The sequence below is a fragment of the Colletotrichum chrysophilum genome, assembly GCF_026319265.1.
Source record: "Colletotrichum chrysophilum strain AFK26 chromosome Unknown scaffold_49, whole genome shotgun sequence".
Classification (NCBI taxonomy): domain Eukaryota; kingdom Fungi; phylum Ascomycota; class Sordariomycetes; order Glomerellales; family Glomerellaceae; genus Colletotrichum; species Colletotrichum chrysophilum.
In genome coordinates, this window is record NW_026517336.1 from 1 (window position 1) to 22,277 (window position 22,277).

General features: G+C 54.2%; 9 protein-coding genes across 9 annotated transcripts; 4 read left to right on the plus strand and 5 right to left on the minus strand.

Annotated features, from left to right (window-relative positions):
- Window positions 1-507: 507 nt before the first annotated feature.
- On the plus strand, window positions 508-2,103 carry COL26b_006535 (uncharacterized protein; the record flags this gene model as incomplete). The annotated part of the gene is made up of 2 exons (XM_053179351.1): window positions 508-725; window positions 822-2,103. The coding sequence occupies 2 exons, from the start codon at window positions 508-510 to the stop codon at window positions 2,101-2,103; spliced, it is 1,500 nt and encodes a 499-aa protein (XP_053036629.1).
- Window positions 2,104-2,430: 327 nt separating this feature from the next.
- COL26b_006536 (uncharacterized protein) lies at window positions 2,431-3,201 on the minus strand (the record flags this gene model as incomplete). The annotated part of the gene is made up of 1 exon (XM_053179352.1): window positions 2,431-3,201. One exon carries the CDS (start codon window positions 3,199-3,201, stop codon window positions 2,431-2,433), a length of 771 nt encoding a protein of 256 aa, XP_053036630.1.
- Window positions 3,202-5,313: 2,112 nt separating this feature from the next.
- On the minus strand, window positions 5,314-5,917 carry CRP6 (40S ribosomal protein S27; the record flags this gene model as incomplete). The annotated part of the gene is made up of 3 exons (XM_053179353.1): window positions 5,314-5,496; window positions 5,582-5,644; window positions 5,915-5,917. The coding sequence occupies 3 exons, from the start codon at window positions 5,915-5,917 to the stop codon at window positions 5,314-5,316; spliced, it is 249 nt and encodes an 82-aa protein (XP_053036631.1).
- Window positions 5,918-6,468: 551 nt separating this feature from the next.
- COL26b_006538 (uncharacterized protein) lies at window positions 6,469-7,309 on the plus strand (the record flags this gene model as incomplete). The annotated part of the gene is made up of 2 exons (XM_053179354.1): window positions 6,469-6,533; window positions 6,592-7,309. The coding sequence occupies 2 exons, from the start codon at window positions 6,469-6,471 to the stop codon at window positions 7,307-7,309; spliced, it is 783 nt and encodes a 260-aa protein (XP_053036632.1).
- A 900-nt stretch (window positions 7,310-8,209) lies between these two features.
- COL26b_006539 (uncharacterized protein) lies at window positions 8,210-9,856 on the plus strand (the record flags this gene model as incomplete). The annotated part of the gene is made up of 2 exons (XM_053179355.1): window positions 8,210-8,739; window positions 8,794-9,856. 2 exons carry the CDS (start codon window positions 8,210-8,212, stop codon window positions 9,854-9,856), a joined length of 1,593 nt encoding a protein of 530 aa, XP_053036633.1.
- A 153-nt stretch (window positions 9,857-10,009) lies between these two features.
- On the minus strand, window positions 10,010-11,358 carry COL26b_006540 (uncharacterized protein; the record flags this gene model as incomplete). The annotated part of the gene is made up of 2 exons (XM_053179356.1): window positions 10,010-11,100; window positions 11,199-11,358. The coding sequence occupies 2 exons, from the start codon at window positions 11,356-11,358 to the stop codon at window positions 10,010-10,012; spliced, it is 1,251 nt and encodes a 416-aa protein (XP_053036634.1).
- A 2,093-nt stretch (window positions 11,359-13,451) lies between these two features.
- On the minus strand, window positions 13,452-13,972 carry COL26b_006541 (uncharacterized protein; the record flags this gene model as incomplete). The annotated part of the gene is made up of 2 exons (XM_053179357.1): window positions 13,452-13,755; window positions 13,812-13,972. 2 exons carry the CDS (start codon window positions 13,970-13,972, stop codon window positions 13,452-13,454), a joined length of 465 nt encoding a protein of 154 aa, XP_053036635.1.
- A 2,133-nt stretch (window positions 13,973-16,105) lies between these two features.
- Window positions 16,106-17,429, minus strand: COL26b_006542 (uncharacterized protein; the record flags this gene model as incomplete). Its single annotated transcript, XM_053179358.1, has 2 exons — window positions 16,106-16,902; window positions 16,958-17,429. The coding sequence occupies 2 exons, from the start codon at window positions 17,427-17,429 to the stop codon at window positions 16,106-16,108; spliced, it is 1,269 nt and encodes a 422-aa protein (XP_053036636.1).
- A 3,525-nt stretch (window positions 17,430-20,954) lies between these two features.
- Window positions 20,955-22,061, plus strand: COL26b_006543 (uncharacterized protein; the record flags this gene model as incomplete). Its single annotated transcript, XM_053179359.1, has 3 exons — window positions 20,955-21,206; window positions 21,259-21,681; window positions 21,741-22,061. The coding sequence occupies 3 exons, from the start codon at window positions 20,955-20,957 to the stop codon at window positions 22,059-22,061; spliced, it is 996 nt and encodes a 331-aa protein (XP_053036637.1).
- Window positions 22,062-22,277: the final 216 nt, after the last annotated feature.

The window sequence follows — 22,277 nt, forward strand, 5'->3', positions numbered from 1 at the left end:
TTCTTGTTCATCTCAGCTGCATCTACATGTCCTTTTATCTTCGACCCTGATGTCCTATCCCTTGATATCCTATCCCTTGATGTCTTACTCAGTGCCGAACATAGCCGAGAGCATCCCATGTGACAGGCCTAGCCTGTTACACTATGAAGCTCGTCCGAATGATCCTTGGCATCAGTCAGCACACTCACACGGGTCAGAATAGATTCATAGCTGAGCCGAAGACAGACAAGGATAATTAGAGAAACTTTGTATTCTTCCAGCATCAGTGGTGACTTGTAAACCGCTGTCGGAGCTGGGAGCGGCGCCGGTGAAGTCAAACGGACTCGGTGAGCGGCCTCAACGGCCATGGACCCACTAAATAAGGCCAAATTACCCCACTAAAAAGTTCCTGGGACGTGGACGCGCTAGCCATTTCATCGTCACTGACCTGAGCTCCCGATCACGAAATTTCGCTACTTCAACTCCCAAGAGACGTCCCCTCGTTCACTACCTGCCACCCCGGCCACAATGGCTTCCAAACGATCCCGCGACACGTCAGACGCCGACGCAGACCGGGCCCCCAAACGCAGCAAGAAGCCTCGCGAACACCAGAACGCCCACATTGATCCGACATGGGGCCAGAAATACGTCTTCTCGGCCACCGAGAGCGCGACGACCGTCCCCGTCGACCCTGAGCTCGACTTTGAAGACGACGGAGATGCGATGGCGTATCTCAAGTCCGTAAGGTGAGTCGCTTTCCATTATCTCTGCTCAAAGTTCTGCCCCGTGCTGAACTTGCGTGTATAAAGTTAGCGTCCCGAATGCTGATGGTGAGTATATAGGACGCAAGCGAACGGAATCCCGCACCTCCTCGTCGCACCCAAGATCCCGATCGGACCACAACTGCCCAAGGAACTCCAGAATACCCAAGACGGAGAGGAAGAGCCTGAAGAGGGAGAAGACGTAGAGGAGGACCGCGAGATTTACACCTCCGGCCAGGGCGATTTCAGGGGATACTACCACGACGGCGCATATACGGCCCGCCCAGCAAATTGGGAGGAGGCGAACGACACAGGCACGCACGAAGTGGGCGAGTGGGAAGAAGAAAACGGCGGCGACGGCTACTTCGACCCCAACGAAGACGACCCCGCCGTCCTGCACGAGGCCTACTTCGCCTCCATCCTCGCGCGCTTCCACTCCCTCCGCGGCACCCTCCACGCCACACCCCCCGCCTCCGCCGTCGCGGCCCTACCCAAGAGCCACGGCCACTTCGTCGGCGCCTTCGGCCCCAAGTCCTCCACCTTCTCCGTCTGGTCGCAGCGCCTGCGGACGTCGGACCCGATGCCGGCGCAGGTGGCGTCGATGGACAAGGACGGCGTGCTGCGGGTCATTCGGGTGCTTCTGGGCGGCAAGTTCCTTAGGAGAGGGTACGAGCTGCGGGAGCGCACGAGTCGGTGGCTGTGGGCGTTGCTGGCGCGGCTGCCGGAGCGCGGGGAGCTGAACCATGCGGAGATTGGGTGGGTGCGGGACCTGGGGAGGCGGGCGGTGTTGATGATGCAGAGCCTGGCGGACATGGCGCGGTTGAGGGACGCGTTGGAGGAGGAGGGGATGGATTTGGGGGTTCACGACGCCGTTGACGAGAGTTCGGACGACGAGGACGTGATGCGGGAGATGGAGGTTGAGGAGAGGGACGGGGAAGCGCCGGCTCCCGATAGCGAGACTAAGGCTCCGCCTGAGGAGTCGCAAGGGGAGGATGCTGAATCCCACAAGCTTGTTGAGCAAGGCGAGGTTGAGGACGGAGAGGTCGACGACGATCAAAAGTCGGAGCCGATGGACGTTTCTGAGGACGGCGAGGTGGACGAAGGCGAAGTGGCGGAGAAGTCTGCACCTGCTGAGACGTTGGAGGAGGCTAGAGCTCGCCTTCTTGCTCAGCTCGATACGACGGCGACAGACGAGCCTGCGGAGGCAGCAGAGAAGGCCGAGTCTGACGACGAAGACATGTCGGATCAGCTGCGTGCGCGGATGAACATGCGAGCCACGCTTAATATGATCTTGACAGTCGCGGGTGAGTTCTACGGGCAGCGGGACCTGCTGGAGTTTCGGGACCCGTTCACAGGTATGTAATATCACGAAAGAAGAAGTAAATCGCTGGTGGAAAATGTGTACAATTTGTGGCTTGATGAGCCCCCAAACGTAGCATGCTAGCTTATGATATCGATACAAACAGTGGTGGCACAAGAACCCATTCTGGGCATACATAATACAGTCCACCTCAAAACCTGCCGCAGGTTCGTCCTGTTCCCGCAAAGAGATAAATCCATGCAGACGTCCTCAAAGCAGCTCTTGCCGAGTACAAATGCATTCATCCCCTGAATCGTCCAAAAAGAAAGTGAACTCCACACGCCTGCGCCCATGGAAACATCGTACAGTAAAACAAAAACCTCCGTCCCTCTATGCATCGCTCATATCTGTGTCAGGGGTAACCAGAAAATCCGCATCCTCAAAGTCGGCCGCAACGACCAGGTTTTCCTGTCCCGCATTCTTGCCACGGCGGCTCTTGCGTGGGACTGCAAGAGTTCTCGCATTCGCCCAGCCAGACGGCGCAAGGCTGCGTGGGCTGATGGCCCCCTCCAACCAGGCATCGTGGTTGGCCCACATCTTGACGGGAGCATCGCTCTCCTCCTCGTCGTCAAAGAAGCGCTTGCGACTGCGGCCGTCGCTGGCGGTGCTCTCGACGCTCTCGACGCTCTCCTGGGAGCTGCTCAGGCCCGGCATGTCGTCGAGGCCCGGGACGTCGTTGTCGGAGGAGAACTCGTCCTCGTCGGCGGTCATGGGCTGCGCGGAGAGGCCGCCGACCTTGTTGATGCCGCAGAAGGGCATGAGCTCGCGCTGAGAGGAGGCGGCGCTGCGCTGCTTTCGGGGGGTGGTGCCTGTCGGGGTTGTCCGGACGACGGCGGGGCCAGAGACAGGAGAGCTGTCGCTCCACAGCTTGAAGCTGCTGTAGGTGCCCGTCTTGTAGCCTTCCGGAACGGACTTGCGGATGCGCATGCCGACGGAGATGAGGTTGGACTGGACGTCCGAGGGGAGGCTGTTCTCGGGAGCGGCTGGTGAAGGGCCGGCGGGCGCTGGGCCGGGGCGGGTGGTGAAGAAGGAGGTGATTTGGCGCTGGGAGGGGTCGACTGAGGCGCCGGCGAAGGGACGCTTCGTTCTTGGGGCCGACATGGTGCAGCGGATGGGGAGGTCGAAAGACCAGGCCACGGTTACGGTTTGCTTGAGGCTTTGGCTGATGATGACGAGAGGTTGTCGTTCGTCAGGTCGAGGCCCTAGCGTTTAAGCTCGGAGGGTTGAGGAAGCTAAGATCGTGGGATGCGGGTTCTTGGTGGTTGGTAGAGTGGAGAGTGTCTCTTTGTCGGACAATTTAAAAAACGACGGTAACCGTAGAAACAATCGGAAAGCGATTGAAGTATGACGTGCAGAAGCGAGAAAGAGGGGAGATGTTGAAAGGAGGCAGAGGGGAGAAGTGGTTGGGAGGAGATTGAGTTGAAGTGGAAGGGGACGTGGAGTGAGGTGAATTGACGGCGGCGGGGGCTGGGCTCTGCGGTGCCAGGTCACTGGCGGCGTTTCCAAGGTGAAGCAGGAGCCCGCTGACGATCCGCTAGACCCAGCTGATCGCGTCTGGGCGTGTTTTTTCGCGAAGAATGCGCGTGAGGTGGGCCACTTTAGCAGGTTTTATGGAGACCATGTGCACTGAAACTGACATTGGCCTCCTGGTGATTGGCGCCGCCGCCCATTCCCTCGCTACCCAATCGTCGGGGACGCTGACGACGGCGTTGGCGAGCAGCAAAAAACTGGCTTGGGCCCGGCCGGGAAGGCAGGGAAGTGGATGCACCCGTTCCATGGACTCCGGCACGTCTATTTTCGGGGTCCAAACATCTTTTTCCTCCCGTCGAAATGCAATTTGCGAAACGCAATCGTTTTTTAGAATGCCAGCGTTGCGGGTGCTCCATGCTCTCAAGGCTCCGTTGTCTGCTCTCTGTGCACTGAGCAGGAGTTGCTTTTTGAGAACCCCCGTAAACTCAGCGGCGAGGTGACGCATCCAATGGGTGATCCTATGTGAAAACGGCGCTGATTTGCAGGAGTGGCACAACCGAGGCCAACTTACACCAAGCGAGCGAGGGCAATGTGCATCAGTGAGGAGAAGCTCCCCCAACACCCACGTTCCGGCGGTGTAACCTGCAGCAAGATGGCGGACGTTATCTTGGGGCTGAAGTGGCCAATGCCATCAATCAGTAAGACATGCACCAGCCCAGATCTGTGAGAACAAATCAGAGCAGATTCACGGAACCCCATTTCAACGTGTTAGCCATACCAAGTATTTTTCTCTGCCAGGTGTGTGGCAGTGAGTATGCTCATCAGTCGGGGTCGATATTGAGGTGAGTTAAGACGCAGAGTTCTAGAATCCGAAGACGCCGGCTGTACGGAAAGGCCGACGGCATGAAACAAATCTTAAGGGTAGACACTCGAGCCACAGCACACGAGCACGTCTTCATCACGACACCATGCATCAAGATGAGAACCAAGTGGGCGGGTGGGTTGTGGAGCGTCGCAGATCTATCAAGGTAACACATTTGAAGACACAAGCAGCACGCATGTAGCAAACACTTCAGACACACGAGCATGTCACCGTCACAAGACACCACACTGCATTTCACCGGTCACGACAATCACATTTTGGGGGTCCGGCGTTTGTGGAAACCATTGAATTTCGCAAGCAGTGCTGATTCCTCCGAACTCACTGCACTCGGGTATGAAGCGATCCTCAATCAGCGGTTCCACGTCCTCACGTCCAGGTCAGGTCATCGCAAGACCACCCCAAACGCTCATGTGAAAAGCCATTTCCAGCTGTCCACCCCATGCAGAGAGAAGACGACGACGTAAACTCCAGGCGTAAACGCAGAACGACGTTAGGAAAGAGGAAGACGACGACGAAGAGCGGTTCTTGTGTGCTTTTGGTAAGAGAAATGCATTCGATTCGTTTTGCGTGTGTGATGCAAGGATATCCGGAGACCCCAAACGCCCCTGTGATTTTTGATTTGGTCAAAAGGAATTCTTGGATGTTCCATCTTCTATCCGCAAAGGTGTCTGATTATGTTCTGTTCGGAGACAGCAGACTCTAAGAGCCTGTGCCAGGGTTGTCTATACGCCCATGCCCAGGTCGCTTGCTTTTGCAGATCCGAGATGTCCCACCAGTTGATGAACCGTCCAAGTCGTTAGATTGAAAACACCCAAGGGCCCTTTTTTTGTTGTCGAAAGAAAAGCGTCCTCGCGGACAGTTTACTTTCTGCGGAAGGAGCAGCCCTCAGTGAGTCTCGCCTTACCGCCGGTAGGCTGGCACAGGACGGTGGTGCATCCCTGGCAGATGACGACGGTCTGGGCGTGGGAGAAGACGGTGGTGATGGTGAAGCAACCGGGGCACTTGACGTCCATGAAGAAGGAGCGGGGAGCAGGCACAAGGGTCTGCGTCCAACGTGTGAGCACATCATGGTCGTGATGATGGAAGAGGGGTGGTGATGTTGGTGGTGGTGCGGAGTGGCGGGCGTACCTTGAGCTTGTGCTTGCGGGCCTCAGCGGCCGGGGAGGGGTTGAGGAGATCAACGGCGAGAACCTGGGAGAGAAGCCATCAGCATGATGGTTCCATCATCAAATGATCGCGTGCGCGCAGTCGTCGTGTGTGTTTGCATCGGCGTGCGTGTCCGTCGTGTCCATCCGAGTTCCCCGCCGTACCATCTTTTCCCCCTCTTTCTAAAGTTTTTTTTTTCGTCGCGGGTCGGGCCCAAGTCGTGATTTTTCGATTTGCCGTCGGTCGGGGGGCGAAATTTGTTCAAATGCACACACACGGCGCTGCACGTAAAATAAAGCGGCGGTGGGCTCTTACCATCTTGACTGATCTGATCGGTTATGGATTGATCGGTTATCGGTGCGAGTGCGGTCGGTCTTGGACGGAACTGGTGGTGTTGAGAGGCAGTTGGCACTCGCAGAGACTTGAGGGTTGAGCGATGATGGGGAGATCTGAAAAAGTTCGGTTCGTGTGCCAACCGACTCGCTGGGCGGCGAGACGCATGGGCCTCCGCCGCTTTTGGACTAGCGAGGAGGGTTAGGCAGCCCCAGCACGTGACGGATCCTCCGAAGGCAGCGCGACCTCCGAAATCTTGGCCCATGCTGCCTTACCTAAGCTGGAGCTTGGGGTAAGGTGAGGTAGCGGGGTTACTGGCTTCGATGCAATTCCTTACCCGAGTGTGTCATTGCGCCAAGGTTGGGTACTTCAGGCTCCGAACATTTGACGCAGGTGCCTAAGTCACTTATCATTGATACAATCGGTCGAAACCTCACTTTGCGCTCTGTCGCTCGTCTACCTCTTCCAACCCACCATTGCCTGACTTCTTCCCATCTCTTCCCTTCAACCTCTACTGCGTCTGCACATACGTCACAATGGCCGCCCCCGGAGACCAAAGAATCGCCGTACCCATCGATGATCCCAACGCAGACACCGAGTGGTACGTTGCCATTCTTCCTTGAGAGCCCCGCGACGAAACCCTGACACATTTGCGCCAGGAACGATATCCTCCGCAAACATGGAGTCATCCCCGAGAAGCCCCCAAGCCCGACACCCATGATCGAGGAAGCGATCCTCGAGGGTCGACGATTGGCGCACGAGAACAGGCTGGAGGGCAAAGATCTGGATGAGCTTGACGAGCTTGAGGACGACGAGGACGAGGCGTTCTTGGAGCAATACCGTCAGAAGAGGATGCAAGAGCTGAATGCGCTCACGAAAAAAGCTCTCCACGGCACCGTCTACCCGATCTCGAAGCCCGAGTACCAGCGCGAAGTCACAGATGCGTCTAAGAACGGACCCGTCTTTGTCAACCTGACATCTTCGCTCGGCACGAACGTCGAGTCCAGAGTGCTGACCGAGCTGTGGAGGCAAGCGGCCAGGGAATACGGCGACATTAAGTTCTGCGAGATGCGCGCGGACAAGGCCATTGAGAACTACCCCGAGCGCAACTGCCCGACGATTCTGGTGTACAAGGACGGTGATATTGTGAAGCAGATTGTCACGCTGGTGCAGCACGGAGGAGTCAAAATAAACATGCTCCAGATCGACAACCTCCTGGTCGAGGTTGGCGCAGTCAAGGACTCAGACATGCGCGTTGTCAAACGCCGCAGACAGGCTGAAGACGACGAGGAGGAGAGGGCGATGGGCAACAAGGGTATTCGACAAGGCACCGTATCAAAGTCAAAAGGCGACTCTGACGACGAGGATTGGGACTGAGGGAATTCTGGCATGACGGTGACCTAGCCGCGGCCCAACTCGGGACTGCTGCACGTCGATGCCATGAAACAGCATCATGTACGTGCCACATCTAGCGCATGTCGGACAGCCGAAAGCGCTGAATGATAGTTACACAGGGGATATATATATCGCCAACGTGTCTACCGTAGAGCTCATCTGCCTGAGCCTTATGGGTTGTTCTGCGATACGGACCCCGCTTAGATCGATTGCAAAGATCTACAAGAGCCAGATGTTGGTCGCACGACCTCCAAAGTCTGCACATACCAGAACACCAAGTCTATTATCTAGGCAGCCATACTGCAAATCAAGTTGGACAGCGTTGCTCAACTTTGAAAAAGGCCAGGGACAGAGCTGGTTGCTGGCATCGTGTCATGCATTTGGTGCCCCGCGTGTTGTAGCGGATGGACCCTTGAAGATGCATGTGGGGGTTCAGGGTTGTTCACTGTCCATGTTCTTCGATTCGATACAGAGTACCCCGCTAACCGTATCCGGAGAGCTCCGGTCAAGTCAGGACGCGCGGTAGCGTGTTGATCAGGCTGCCGCAGATGTAAACAAGCGTTGAGGCTTCAAAGAGCACATCGATTGAATGCTGAGCAGTTCAACCTCAATAACCAAATTGCGACAGGCGCCTCCTCGGCAAGTTTGGAGCTGCTCGGAGCTTGGGTCGGAGATCGTGTGATCGCAGTCTCCTGTGGAACCTAATCCCGGCCGCCGAACGCGTTGAGCCCCCACTTGCGTCACGACGCGCCTGGCCGTGTTCCACTCCTGCCGGTGGCGGGCGGGCGCTGCGCTGGGGGTAAGCTTCACATGGACGTCTCCTTGCGCACAATTTCGTTTCTGTCCACTTCCTCCTAACCTTTCTCTTTCCCATTCTTCGAGATGTCCGACGAACCTAGTCTCCCGAGTCTCCCACCCTCCCTTAGTTGGAACGCGCAAACGGAGCGTTTCAGCAGCAAACCCAATAACCCAAAGAAGCGCAGGTACGACCTGAAGAGCCATTCTGCCGCGCCGCCGTCATGGTCCAATTCAAGCGATCCAGCCGTCTTCTCCAGCGATGACGACCCGGGCCTGGACAACTACGTCGAGGGGAGACGCAAGAAGCGGTACATCGGATCATGGTACCAACAGCAGCCTGCTGCATCATCCGACTCGGCCACGGGAGAGCTGCGGCCGGCGTTGAGGGGCAAGAGGGCGTTCAAGCGCGACATGGATTCTGGTGTTTGGATGGGAAGCGACAGCACCGACGGGGACGACACAATGATGCCCGAGCTGCCGACGCAGGCGCGGTTGCCTCAGCTGAACACGGCTCCCGCACCGGTCCGTCGCAATGTGGTTCCTTCGGAAGACGTGGAGGCGCGGGAGAAGATTCAGAGATTCGTGGATGCAGGGGAGGAAAAGATTGATCTCTCGTGAGTCATGTTTGGCGACCGAACGGCACGCGATGCCTTGCTAACCTTTGGCAGAATGATGGGCCTCAAGTCGCTTTCTGACGCGACTGTTCGGATATTGTCTGAGTTCTCTTGCATCCCCGTTGTCGCCGAAGGAGTGCCTTTTGAACACAAAGATCCTTCTTTGGAACTCTACCTCTATCGTAATCCTCTGCAAAGACTTCCTGGTGCCATCTTCGACCTGGAGCATCTGACGGTGTTGTCTCTTCGCGGATGCAGGCTAAGAGAGCTGCCTCCGGCGATTGGCAAGATGCGCAAGCTCAAGACTCTCAACCTGGCCCAGAACCTGCTCAGATACTTGCCTGCCGAGCTGCTTGACCTGATGGCTGCGCCCTCGTCTCTCGTGGAGCTTCTCCTCCAAGGCAACCATTTCTTCCAGAACGCTGATCTTCCCCGTCTTAGTGACATGGACAACCTTACCGCTGAAGATCCTGAGGGCAAGAGTTTGCTGGAAGCCTGGCGAGAAGGATTCAGCGGCACCGCTGGCAGATTCTTCGCGCGGTCTCCGGTCCACTACCTGGACACCTCAGGATTCTCGCACTCAGACTTCCGCCTCGACCCCGAGGCGGTGATGGTGCCGATTGACAGGCCGGAGGGTGGTGGCGCCTCCCTCGTCACACCTCCCTCGTCGGCTCCGTATCATTCCAAGTCAGCAGGCAGGAGCGTGATGAGCACGCAGGGAAGCCGCGTGCCGAGTTTGATGGAGCTGGCTCTTCGCAGCGCCTACAAGATCTCGAACCTCGAGGAGTTGCCCGACTACATCCCCGAGATGCCTAAGCTTCAGGGCCTGCTGGAGCGTGCCGCCGATCAGAAAGAGGTCGGTGGCCAGACGTGTTGCGCTTGCAAGAAGCCGTTCGTGGCGCCGACCGTCCAGTGGCTGGAGTGGTGGCAGGTCTGCTTGGTCGAGAGCAGACAAAGGGAAGGCGACCACTTCCTTCGGTCGCGGCCATGGACCGATCTTCTCGAGGAGAATGATGGTGCGGTGCCGTTTTTGAGAAGAGGGTGCTCGTGGAAGTGCGGACCCGCTGAGATTCGGGAAGGACAGTGGTCGATTCGACCAGTTGAGGATGCCGCGTAAGGGCGTGGCTGAGAGCCACTTGGCGGGGTTTCAGTGCGGAACGCGAATCCGCGTATGTCACGGTTCAAAAGGCCAGGAGTTGGGGAAGGACGATTCGAATTTATTGTAATCTTGATGGGTATAGGCAACGGCGTTTTCTGATTAGGCAGTTCTTCAACTGAAGCTCGTTCCAACACCTTCGCATATCTCGCCTTTGTTGTACCACTTCAACCCTGGCAGGATCTCAGAAGCAACCCACCTCGCCGTCTGCGAATGCATGCTTCCCTGCCCGAAAGGTTTCTCAGTTCTATCCCGCCTCATTCTCTCTCCAAGATCCAGCTCCGCCACGTTCTGCTGTAACGTCTCCGCGTCGGCGTCCTCCGCCACGGGGCTTCGCGAGAACGACGTGCGGCCCTCGGCGAGCGCCTGGAAGATGACGAGCTGGTCATGAAGGAACTCGTCGCAGACTGAACCCTTGACAGAAAGCTCCTTGGCCAGGTCTCTGACTACTCTCCGCGAGACCAGCGACGCGACGCTTTCTTTTTGCTTCCCCTTCTTCGGCGTGGACATGAGTATGTCGCGGCCCCAGCGGAGCCCCGTGGCGGAGCGGGCGACGAGCAGCACGTAGATGCGCGCGTCGTGGCCCGAGTCCTCGACGATCTTGAAGGCCACCTCTGCTGTGGGGACATGGGCTGTGATGTCTTTTGTGAGGGTGTTTTGGAGGTCTGAGTGCATGTGCGAGGGGACGACCATGGAGACGTCTACATGGCGGACTTCAAAGTCGTGCTCTGGTGATGGCATGAGTGGTTGTAGTCTCTGGCCCCGCCTGATGGGATGGATTGTTAGGCATATTGAGCCTCTACTCTGTGGTCCAAGACTCCAGCCGCGTTTCTTGAGATTCCTTTCGATGGCGATGCCGAAGACGTCTTGGAGCCTGGGGAGGAGGACTTGGTCGAGGTATTCGTAGCTTAATGACATGCCCACGTTTGTTCCGCCTGTTATTTCAAGCTCCACGGGGGTCGGCTCATCCTCGCCGTCCGCGGCGTAGAGGAGGAAGGGAAGGATTGCCTGGAGGATCAGCAAGGTGCTGGCAGCGCCCGTGTCAGCGGCGATCTTGATCCATCTGCTCTTCCCATCCAAGGCACCGGCTAGCGGGATCCGTGGGGTGAAGACGAGGGTGCTGCTCCCGACCTCCAGGCCCTCCACGTCGGCCTCGGTGGCTTCAGCCAGCCATCTTATCGCGGTGACGTGCTGCGCTTTCAGACCTGAAGGGAGACGTAAGCCGAGGGACTTTGGGTTGCCTTTTCGGGGCAGTGCTTTCCCTCAACGAAGGAGTGAATGGGGAAGTTGGGAAAGCACTTACCACCGCCTCTGCCGCCTGAACGGGAAGGTCTGTTGCCCCGGACGTTGGTGATCTTGACAGGTTGTGAGGTTACAGCGGCCAGAGCTATGGCGACTCGGACAAGCTGGCCGCCGCCTTCACCTGTCCTGCCATCAATCTCGATGGGCTTTGGTGAGGCCATTCGGATGTGCTGGGTCGTAAAATAACTCGAGTCCGTCTCCGGCACTTCGGTGTCTTCGTGCAGTTGCTAAACCCCGAGTGGGTGATTGGTGTAAGTCGGGCGCTGACTCGCTGGGGCAAGTATGTAAGATCGCAATGTCTAGGGCGTCGGGGCGGCCGGTGCAAGTCTGACGAATTATGTCATGCGGCTGAATCTGCCGGAAGATTCTCTTTTGACTTGATTGAAGGAAGAAGTTTTCTTCGTGATGATTCAGAATTGTTCCTGGTTGAAATACGATTTCTATTTAAGGACCGCGATGGCTGGGATGTCGTGGAAGGAAGGACCGTGATTGTGCTGCCTGCCACATTTGAGTCACTCGCCGGAATGACCAGCGGCCTCGCTAACCTGGTTTACTCCTTCACCAAGTTCAGCAGTACCAACGAAGATGGTTGTGAATAACAGTCGTCAGTCATTGACGTAATTGGGTTTTAACCGGTTGCCTATTTGTATAGGAACAGGCGCAGTGGTGCGGATCATGCTTCGGATCCATGGTGAAGTGGTTGGCGTATCCCTCCTAAGCTGCGCCCCAAGGATAACGTGGTGGCATGACTTGAACGATTCGTCAGCTTGATGGGATTCATAAGAACCCCGTCCCCATTCTTCAGGAAGTCCCATGGGATATCAGTCTTCTCGATTGAAGAAGGCCAGGTGGCGTTTTCCAAGAGGGTGCAGCTCCAAGTTTTCCGGTTCAGCCGTTAGCATCATTTGTTCGTTTGCGGATTGCTGCAAATAGAGTTTCCGGCCGGGCCATCCCGATGCCTTGTCGCTCTCGGACCCCCAATTTCAACTACATCCCTTTTTTTCTTCGTCCCCTTTTCCCCGTTGGATGGAGATTTATTTTCTCCTTTGACTTCATTCTAGGTTTTCATCTGGCGATGTCTTCGTTTTGGAGGTCTCCCGACGCATGCATCCCACCTTCGCGCATTGCCGAGACATCCCAACAGGCTGGACATCCACTCAACATAAGCGGCCAGGCCAATCACACAACCGATGCCCGTCAACACCACTGCAGAAATCAGGGTCCAATGCACTGAGCCCAGGATTGATTGCAGTGCACCGCCGGCGATCTTCAGCACCCTCCGGAACCTGGACTCCAATGATCCGCAAGCCGCCACCAGCACCGCCTCTCGGAGTCGGCCTCGACCACGGCAAAAATGTAGTTCGGCCAGTCTCGACGCCGGCAGGCACGGTCGGCCTGCATGGTCGCATTTGGCGATAAGGGCCGATGCTGTGTAAGAGGCAAATTCGAAAAGCAAGTCTTAAGTTGAGGCTTTGCTGTGTGAGGGGCGTCTGGCATTCCACGATAGGCTCTGTGTAAGCTGCCTCGGCCAGACGATAGGACGACGCGTACCTCTTAGGCTGCATGATATACGCCAGTCATCCCAGCATGCTAGCCTGACTATCAAACAACACTGTTGGTCAATGGACGAATGATGGACGCGACGCCTCATGGGTTGACTCGACGACGTGTGGTCCGTTATTGCCTCCGTGGCCTACGCCTTGTGCAAGGCGATCATATATAAGTCAACAACACAGCTGTGACAGGGGCCAAAGCCTTCTCCAGGCGAACGACAATATATTGCAATGCGGATGGACTAACAAAAGAAAAAACATAACCCGAACCATAAGGTATGAAACATAATCCCGAAGCATTAATTCGCAAGGCATATAAAGTCAGTTTCCCCTTTTCCTCAACCGTCTCTTCCTTTGTTCCACTCGTTCTTCTTATCCGTTCTTTTTTACACAGGATCTATCATGCTCCAGAAGTTGAATATACATCTTTTTGGGAGTTTGATTGGGTATAAGTGTCCCTGGGGACAGGCGTCTATAAGGAATGTTTTGCCATCGCCGGTCTAATGCAGCCAAATGACATGCGAGAACTCATACAAAAGGTGCGTATCGGATCGTGGACTCTCGAAAGATGTTTCTGACCAACGGAAGTTTCAAAATCTGTCAAGCCATTGTTAGCGTTGGCAAGATGAAGGCATTCGTCATGGCAACCTACCATAAAGGACGAAACAGTGCATCATTTGACCACAAGCAACGAAGGTCCGCTAGTTGCGATACCAAGTACCGGTGCGGTGATCGTAGTATGATGAGCTAGCTGCATAGCTGTTGGATGAAGCGACATTTCCGTCGTCGCCATCTATGTCGAGTTGCTGGGGGTAGTACGGCTGTTGTGCCTGGCCTTGGTAGCCACCGCCACGGCTAGTCAGGTGTTCGACGTCTGCCAACTGCTTCCCAGGATGGCTGCTGCGATGCCCGTTCTTTGGGTATGCCACGCCAGGATGCTGAATGGCATACTGTCTTCTCTCCTCTCTCTCTCTTGCCTTCTTGCGGTGCTGCTCGTCTGTCAAACTGCGGTTGGTCAGTACAACTCTTTATCCTTCAAGTATTAGGTATGGGCAACCCACCCACTGGGGTTCCAACTGCCAGGGTTGGAGTACTGAGATTCATAGCCGGCCTCGTCACGGTCGGCCGTTTGGGCGGTCTGCTGTTTGGGCCTCGAGCTCTTGTGGTGGTGCTTGTCGCCCGACGAGCCAGAACGGCTCTTGTGATCCTTCTCAGGTCTCATATTGTTGCTGTCTCGGTTTGACTTGGATGACCTTTTGGAGGCACGATCGTTATCCATATGCTTCTCGTTACGCAGCAAAAGATGTTGAGCGTGTGCGGTCGGGGACTTCGGAGACGACGAGAGGAGCGGATTTTATGCTAGACAACTGAACTCCGTCACTTGAGTCAAAAAGGAGAAACGGGACAACAACCTCAGGTTCAGGAGTCATAGCGTAGGACTCTTCAGGCACCCACCGGCAACAGAGGGTAGGTAGGCACTAACACTTGTCCAGAGAGGCTTGGGCCAGTCAGTAGGCGCAGTTCTTCCACTTTCAGGGCGAGACGGGGATGGTCCATGGACGTACGCCTTGAAGTACCTCTGCGCAAGAACGACACGCGCGTCTGCGCACCGAACCTTCAACGAACTTAAGCGCCCCGCCCTGCTGCGCGTCGAGTCAAGCCACTAGCTGTCCCGCATTCGAATAGCCAAGGTCAAGCAGCCGACAACCTTGCCCGACACTTGTCTGGCAGAGGGACCAGGGAAGCCCCCAGTCATCGGTCAGCAACTAGACGACAAGAAGCTGAGCGTGGTTCGCCATACGCATCGACGAATGGGCCGCAACGGTTGCCTGTCCGTGCCTAGACTGTAGCTGGGCTAGCTTCCAGTGAGTTGTCATCCGCAGGCAGTGGCCGACCACGCCAGAGGGACTGCTCTTAGTCATCTGGATTGAAAGGGCAAGAAACAAGAGGCGAGACGGAAGAAACGCCGTCAGGTCTGCGCCTTGGGGGCGTAAGCACCGCCATGGCCCCCGAATGTGCCTATCGAGGCTGACGAAGCTGAGCCACGGGACGGTAGCCGGACTCGGCCCTCGGAGAGGCAGTGTGGCACGGTCAACGGAGAGCGGTGAATGCCTGACGAGTAGCCTACGCCGGGAGACGGTGGCAAATTCTTCGTTTACGAAGAGTCTGGCCGAAGCGGACGGTACGGTTTCTTTATGCTTTGCTGAAAAGTACCGCGCATTGGGAGTGGAGGCAGAGCATCGTCATGAAACAAGGCGTGTGACCATTATTGCAGTGTGCAGCGCCGGATGCGAGAGGTGCAGTGCCGTCGTGGGACGAGAAACATGAGAAGATGAAGGAGAGAAGGGTTGTCTCGAGGGAGTCGGGACACGTCGACGAGGTTGACTCGACTTCCCCAGGCAAAGAGGGGGGACATTCGTGGCTGGAAGGCCATGTCTTGGAGTCTTGGACGGAGCTTACCCCTCTCGAGATCCAGCTGCAGGAAGGATTGCGGCCCCCAGCCACCCTGCTCACCTTGGTGCTTGGGCTTATCGCCAGGCAAATTGGGTGTGGATGAGCGAGTGTGTCTCGTCGCGGAGATTTGAACCGGAGAGCCTTGGAAGAGCACAATTGTTTGCTCCGACCGATTACCGATTACTTGGCGCAAACATGAGCAACATTCTGCTTGTTTTAATGCTAAGCGACTCTGCGGAGGCACGTGTACGATGGTCCCCCTGAAGATTGAGAGACCAGGCTGCGTCTGTTGTGTGGGATCCCACACCTCTGAGGTGCTGTGGATGCTGCAGCCAGCCTGCCACCCCGCAGCACACATATTGCTTTTTCTGCGAACTGACGTGGGCTTCCGAAGGCCGCTGTATGGCGTCATTCTTCGCATTGCGTCGCATGAACACTGTGGGATTTTCGTTGAAAAGTACACGATGGCCGAAATTTGGTTTTCGTGCTTTTTGGGCGAGACATTGGCTCAAATCGTTCAACTTTATCATGGCCCCTCTTCCCGAACACTGGTTTTCTATGAGACTCTTCAAAGAGACGGGATCAGAGCCGACGCGTGCTATCCACAACCCGAAGACGTGTGATTGGACCTTCCTGCTTTAGTCCGATTGATGACACAAAATACACACAACGCTGGGCTTGAAGTTCGAGCGGAGAGCAAGGTTTTGACGCGCGTGTCAATTACGTTGATACCGAGTGGAAAGTTTTCTTGGACCTAGGCTTTTTTCTTCAATGAACGGAACTTGTCCATATCACCTACACCTTCTTTCACCTGCCGTCATCGGGTGCCTGCGCCTGGATACACGGCATAGCTATTGATATGATGATAGCGCCTCGAGACTCCCTTCCGTGTTGTGACCTCTCAAAGCTCCTCAAAAGTTGCCTGTTCCTCCATCTTGGGAGCAATTTCAATATCAGAAACACCGCTATTGTCATAGGCTGTGGTGATGTCCGCCGCAACCTGCTTCCAGAAACCGCAGATTTGGTCGGTATTCTGCTCATCAATAATTGGAGAAAACGGATTCAATTCTCCTCGAGCTTGAATCACATTATTGACCTTGCCGTCAATGATCTGAGCCGGTTGCCAGGTAGTCTGCGAATGAGGGGTCTTGTTGGGATTACCTGTGACTGAGAACGAGACAAAGTAAGAAATCATACCCGGTCCAAGCGTGTTGGACACGAAGCTACTAATTATCTTGGCGATGAGACCTTTAATTGCCCAAACCTTGATGAGGCAGTCGAAAAGATCAAAATAGTTGATATCGCTTGATGAGAATGTCGGTACCAGATCCGAGGCGTGATTTGCGCGCCCATACTTTTGGAGGAAGACGTAATCAAAAGCCCAAACCTGCTTCTTCTGAGAGAGATACCCGTCAATAACAACACGAGTGTTACACAAAAAGCTCGAATCCATGATAACATGCCGGGCTCTGTCGACCTGATCGTCGTAGTTGGCAGACGGATATTGCGCCTGGATAGAGCTCCTGATGCCGGCGTAGGAGTCTCCAGACAGAAATTCATCGAGGAAGTCGTCAAATTTTGATGGATCGGTCGGATGCTGTCGGATAGGAAGTGGAATGAAACTGAAGCCTGCCGATGAACTAGACTTCGGAATCTCCTGATCGACGTGGGAAACGAGAACGGAGTCGAGAGGAATGACTGGAACAAAGTCAGAGAGAAAACCCGTCTCCAATATAGCTAATGTAAGGCTTACCATTCTTAGCGTCTTGGAAGAGGTTTGTGGGAATGTCGAGGATCAACTTGTTGTCAACTGCAGGGCCGACGGGGAAGATACCCTCACATGCCACCTCATTGAATAGGTCTTGATTGACCTTAGTCAGGACGGCGAAGTCGGCGCTGCGGAGGCAGTCAATGTTCGCAGCCTGGCAATTCGGTGTCTTTGCAGCCACAGCCTCGGCGAAGCGTGTAAACGTATCGTTCAGGACACCCTTACGGTCCCAGAGGAACTGATATGCCGGGCTTTGCAGAAGAGCCTTCTGGAAAAGGGGTGGATAGGATTCCTGTGGTACGACCATGTGGTGAAGAATGGAAGAAGCTCCCGCAGACTCGCCCCAGACAGAGACCTGAGTCTTATCGCCATTGAGCTGGCCAATTGAGTCCTGAACGAATTGCAAAGCCGCTCTCTGATCCAGTAAGCCAGCATTGGGCTGCGCATGTTCTTCCATGTATGTGCCGGAAAGCCAGCCGAAGGCACCCAAGCGATAGTTTCTGAACAGAGATGAGTCTCGTTGACGGAGTTAGCGGTAGAAAGGGGAGTGAATACTTACGGCACAACGAATATAACGGGACTATCGCTCACCGATGGGCTGACAATGCCGTTACCGCCATAGAAATTGAGTTTTCCGGGCTTCTGATACTGCGTCTTAGACCCAAAAACAAATGCACCCCCGTAAAACCAAACGATCACGGGGACTTTTTGCTGTGATAGAGTCGCTTCTTTGGGGACATATATGTCGAGAAACAGGCAGTCCTCGGTCGGGTTACCGAACGTATGGGGGAAGCAAGAATCTGACTTCGATGGATTCTTGACACACTTCGTTTCCGTCATGGCTACACAGACAGGACTATCGACAGACGACTTCCCGGATTTGGCGTCAGGAGGGTATTCCGGAGCCGCAAAGCGGAGGTCCCCAGTAGGACTAGACGCAAACCGAACATCTTTGTAAACACAAAGCGACTGAGTAGTTAGTTTGCAATCTGGAACCGAGATGAGTCCATGAACTCACATCAGTGGATTCTGGAGCAGCCTTCCAGGTTCCCCAGTCCAACTGGAGAGGGTTGCAAGTTAAGGCGCTCGCCGAGGTGGCGAGGGCCGCTTGTAGTACGATAAATGAGGAATACCGCATCTTGGGATGAGAGAATAGATGTTGTACGGACTTCAATCGCTTGGAAGATGCAGAAGCTTGAGTGTACCAGGTTCTGCGGCCATGCCGGGTGCTTTATACCCTCCATCGCCGGTGACAAAAGGTCTTTTCACGTACATGTCAAGGCAAAATCGTCGTGATGTCGATGCTAAACATTTGCCGCCCCCTCAAATTTCTCGAAGCGGCAATCTTGAGACTGGAAAATGTTTGCAGATGGTGAATGTAAACGAAGCTGAAAGGTTGCGGGGAAGCCTATGTGCCTGTCACATTTCTAGCTGATGCTAAACGGCCAGATGTGGGTTTTCAGCTGGCCACCACAGCGCCATGGTCTCAGATAGCCAAATCCAGAACGCGGCAATTCTCAAACATCGAATCATGCTCTGGTATCGAAGCTGGAAACATTGGGTGATATCTTCGGACTTTTTCACAAGGGCGATACTGATGCGCTGTATTGATTTTGGTGCAGGATCTCTGGCGTGAAAAGCGCCGGGACGAATCTCACTACAAGCCACAGATACAGCGATGACGATAGAAGTTTTCGGACGAGTGGGATAAGGTCTCCTCTACATGCCGTGGGGAGTCAATGACTTGGGCCAAGAAGCACATCGAAGTAATCCAGGCCTTGAACGCCGAAGTTTCACTACACACGGAGTTGTAGCTTCCTCGCGGCCCGTACCTTGTTGTACGACTAAAGCCCTTGCGGATCAACACAATCCTCACCGAAGCCATGTGAGGGGTAAATGTGGTTCCCTCCTCGATTAGCAGGCTCAACGCACGAGTTTGGGACGACCTGTCTCAGCCCTTGACTTCGCCCTTGTCCGAGCCTGGCTAGTTCTCACTCTCTGAGATGTATCATCCTCTCGAAGCTGGCAGTACACATCCAGCCAAGCCAGCTAGCTTTCATAATAATTGACTTACGCGAAGGCTGCGAGGTGGAACGCTGAGCATTTGTGAGGGAAAATAAAGTTAGTCTAGGGATTTACAAAACATTCCAATCACGGACATCCATTGATGTCGTCCTAGTTGGGATTATTTACCTACACACTGATCTTCAGTTATCTGCGAGTCGATCCATATTTCTTGCGCAGGGGGATTGTTGACACCTAATGCTTTCTCAGAAAATGCACCATTCTGAATGTTGTCTCGAGTATGACGTACTCTGCAAAGGAATAGATGCTGTTTGCAGCCGTCTCGAAAATGTCAGTAGATCACCTCGTTCTCTGCGTCTATGATTGAATCGTCTTCAAGAGACATCCCTTCTAAAAGGTATGGAAGCCCTGTTTGTGCCTTCTCTCACACTAACTGAGCAAAACTTGGGGAGCAAGCTTACCGCAAGACGATTCTTAGCCTCCGCAAACTTTTCATTTCACAGAAAACAGGATGTCCAAGTGAAAGCAGACTACCTCCGTTCGCCGTGCTCCCACTCGCAAGGAATCAGAGATATGTGTAACCGTCCGGCTACGAGCCATATCATTTTCAAAGACAATTGCACAGCCAGAAAAACATGGGTTCCATGCCTCCACAACTCGAAAATAACCGTTGCCAAGCCGGGCGGGATGCGGCCTTGGCGCGTGCGTGGAGGGGCAGCGTCGCAATGAGACTCAAAGGGATTGGATATTGAATGGTCTTTGCAGGGTCAACCTCCACTCTCGCGGGTGACGACTAAACTCGACATGCTTGACAAATTTCTACGTCGGAAAGAACACTGGATATCTTGCCCAGAGCGAAATGTTAAATAGCAGGTATTTCATTTATTTCTGATGCACAGGAGTACCTGACGAACCGGGCAGCGTGCGTGCTCAATAACGGCATCACCCAAGCTATCTAATGATATGCTGGTGGAGCTTCAAAGCAAAGCCGGAAACATAGAGCTAGACACAGTAGATGTTACAGCAATTGATATGTGCGCTCGCTCGTTCACATATGCGAGTATCTTTCACAGACCTCTAAAAATCCACAAATGAGTGGATGCTTGAATTGGTGCTCCAGACTCGAGCAGAGCAGAGTCGCGGAGAACCAGGCGGCAACCCCCCACAAGCATCAGCGGAAGTGCCGTGAGCAAGGATATCACGACCGCCCTCATTGTCGATCACCTCCATTTTTAGAAAATTCGAACTGGGCATTTCTTACTTTATTTTTCAACGGCTTGAAACGCGGACTGCGCGTCCTGCGGAGACGCGCTCCTTAGCGCAAGATGGATGAGGCTGAGGGAGAGTCTAGTCCTCGCTTCTCGTTGGGTAGAACTGGCTATTACTTACCATAGCTTGAGGGATATCTAGTGATGGCCGTCATATTTTAGTGAGAAATCTTGCAACAGAGTATTTTGCGATAGGTGGATTCGACCGGCAAATCATACAAATTACTTTTTCCTCTCCTGAGTTCTCCATGTCAATTTGCTTGATTATCTGAATATTGGCTACTGTTACAAGGACGAGACGCCTCGATAACTCATCTCGGCCGAGATCACGATGACTCAAAATAGACGTACGCAAGAAACATGGATGTAGGATGAATCCAGAACGAATATGCGTGTTCGTTAAAGGGGCAGCGCTGACGAAGTCTAGTCTTGGCTGAACGCGTGTCGTGAACGGGATGTGGAAACCAACTCCCGCACCAGGGGGCATTGCAGAGCATCCCAATTTCTGAATAGCATCTTGGGGCCTCTGAATGGTGATAAAACCTTTTGATGCGAACCATAAAAAAAGCCATTTTTCCCACATCGAAATGCCCTCATCACTTGTTTCACTCATCTTTACACTGTCACTATCGCGTTTGTGCTGTTTTGTTTGAGTATCTCCGTTCTCCAAGTCATTCGTTCACTGCACTATGAAGACCCCTGTCATATCCCGGCTAGTCTTCTTGGCGTTTGGTACAGTCGTTACCGCAGCCACTTGCGATTCTCCTGTTCAGCGCAAGAACTTTACATCTCTTTCAAACGAAGAAAAATTGGCCTGGGTTGATGCTGAGAAGTGTCTCACGACTCATGATGCCGTGTTTGGACTGTTCGATGCTGCCACAACTCTCTGGGACGAGCAGCAATATTTGCATTTGACCATGTCAAACTACATTCATGGAGTGGTAGGTCTCTTGAAGATGGTGTTGCATACATTATCAATCTGACTGGAAAAAGGGACAATTTCTGCCTTGGCACCGCTACTACGTGAAGCTGCATGAGTATCTCTTGCAGACCTACTGCAACTACACCGGTGGAATGCCTTACTGGGACTTGCAAGTCGACGCAGATAACGTCACTCAGTCTGATGTGTGGGACTTAGTTTACGGCGTTGGCGGTGATGGCAATTCTTCCGAGAGCAATGTCGTGACGGATGGTCCTTTCGCTTACACGGAATTCCACGTCGGAGCGTACTCCTTCAACACTGTCATCCCCAAGGCTGCAACATACTACTTGAATCGTTCTATCAGCGAATCTATCTTTCAGCTGGCAAGCCAATCCAGTGTAGATGAGTGCAACGAGGCAGAAGTTTACGAGGACTACTGGGATTGCCTAGGACAGGCTCCCCACTCAGCTGGCCATGCAGGTACCGGTGGCGTTGTGAGTACTTTCTTGGACATCGTTACCCATGGTCTTGGCATTGCTAACTTGCTCCATAGATGCAAGATCCTGTCTTATCCCCTGGAGACCCCATTTTCTTCTTGCACCACAACAACCTGGATCGTCTCTGGTGGGAGTGGCAGTCAATGAATTTGACCGCCCGACTCACAGATATCAGTGGCCAGAACACCCCGTCCGACTCATTCAACCTCCAGAACAACTGGGAAGCGCCGGGCGCCAACTTCACGGACTACAGCGGCGACCCTGCCAATGTCACAACTTTGACCCATGTTCTGTCCCTGTATGAGATGCTTCCCAACGTCACTGTAGGCGACGTGATGGATATCGGCGGAGATGTTATCTGTGCGGAGTACGTTTAAGTTGGTTGTGAGGTACCCAGACCCATCGGGAAGTTGCGGCATGGAATCATGGGAAACCGAGGCAAGAGCTTTCAATGAGGAGGCTATAAGGAAGCTATCTTAAAGTGTTGGCCTATAAGATGCCATGTAGGCCAACTAAAAGTTCTCAAGACTCATGTAATCGATGCTTTTCCATGGGCATCTTCATCATTTAAATAAGTCGCTAGGGAGTGAGGA